The sequence below is a fragment of the Telopea speciosissima genome, chromosome 6 (genome assembly GCF_018873765.1).
Source record: "Telopea speciosissima isolate NSW1024214 ecotype Mountain lineage chromosome 6, Tspe_v1, whole genome shotgun sequence".
Lineage (NCBI taxonomy): Eukaryota > Viridiplantae > Streptophyta > Magnoliopsida > Proteales > Proteaceae > Telopea > Telopea speciosissima.
The window spans coordinates 37,541,888-37,543,384 of NC_057921.1; the positions used below are offsets into that span (position 1 = coordinate 37,541,888).

At 43.2% G+C, this 1,497-nt stretch overlaps 1 protein-coding gene across 1 annotated transcript; it reads right to left on the minus strand.

The window, feature by feature from the left end:
* Positions 1–256: 256 nt before the first annotated feature.
* Positions 257–1,180, minus strand: LOC122664888 (ESCRT-related protein CHMP1B-like). The gene has a single exon (XM_043860911.1). The coding sequence runs from the start codon at positions 1,084–1,086 to the stop codon at positions 478–480; it is 609 nt and encodes a 202-aa protein (XP_043716846.1). The 5' UTR covers positions 1,087–1,180; the 3' UTR covers positions 257–477.
* Positions 1,181–1,497: the final 317 nt, after the last annotated feature.

The following is a 1,497-nucleotide window of genomic DNA, read 5'->3' on the forward strand; positions in this document are numbered from 1 at the left end:
GGCAAAAGCAAATATCTTTATTTGAAATATTAAACTTCTGCCCTTCTAATCCAACATGAAGCACCTCGAGGTCACAAATTAATCTCCCACTCCAGCAAGCTTGGAAGTATATCGCCCAGACAGAATTTCATGAACTAAACTTTAATTCAATTCAACTAATCACAATACTGGACACTTAATATTTAGATGCCCTACATCCTAATTTCTGTGAATTGGTAAATGAAAAGAGCAATGATAAGTAAAAGGAGCTAAAGTCAGCCATGAATCTGCACAACAAACAATACAGTAAAAGAAGAAAACCATTTCTCAGTCAAATTATTTTTCCTTTACATAAATATATCATGTATGCATTCTTCCACAGATGGACATTCTAAATACAGACCCATTGACAATCAAAGTATCTGAGCCATAAGTCAACTCCACAGATTATGCACGTAGGTAAGAACTAAGAACTAACCGGGAAGTCAACCAATTTCGTTAACCTCTGGCCTTCAGATCAGCCAAGCGCCTCGACAGATCATCCTCATCGACCTTCTCCTCCACCTTGGCCGGAATATGCCCAGCCGCCTGAGGAAGCCCAACAGAGACCTCCAAACCGTAATCATCAGCGACCTGTTGCATCAAGCTGTTGACGTCCCCTTCAGGGGTCGACAAAGAAGTGCTTCCAGCCATGGAACTCTCCATGAACTCTGCCTGAACCTCCATGTTCACAAACTGTTTCTCGAACTGGTCCATCGTCTCCGACATCTTCTGCAGATTCCCAGTAGCGAGAGAGGATTCTAGGGATTTGACAATCGAGGACATGGACTTACTGATTGTTTGCATCTTAGCCTGTGTGTCGAGGCGGGCAACTACGGCTTCAAGGCGAGAAGCTAAGCGGAGATAGTTCATCTGTTCGTTGCGCTTGCGGATCGCATTCTCTGCGTAGATTCTTGCACCGTCCATGTTACCTTTCTCGATGGCTTTCTTGACCTTGAGTTTCTCCGATTTCTCTTCTTTCTCGCACTTGCGAGATTGGCGTTGGAGGCTCTTCGCAGTGAATTTGAGCTCCATGATTTGGTTCATCAGCCTCTCTGTGTTTCCCATGGCGACGAATTGCTAGATCGATCGATCGTTGAGGTGATCGATCTGTTGGGATTAGGGTTTCGGTCAGATTCCTTTCTTTCTCGTTAAAACTTAAGGCAAGGAAGGTGGGTGGGCGCGTTAGCTACTCCACCAGAGACGATTTCGTTCTTAGCTTCTTACTCCCGACCTTCCGATTCAGTGAGATCACCCACACTGATGCAGTCTCTCGCATTGAGTCATTGACCGTCCAATTGGTGTCAGAAGAACCAAGCCACTATTGATTCCGATCTGACGTTAATAAGAGATATCTTCTATTGGGGACGTTCATGATTCGATATTTACAAATTGAATCGAATTAAAATCGAATAATTTTCATTAATTCAAAACCAAAACCGAATCGAATTGATTCAGTTTTATTTGGTTTTATATTCG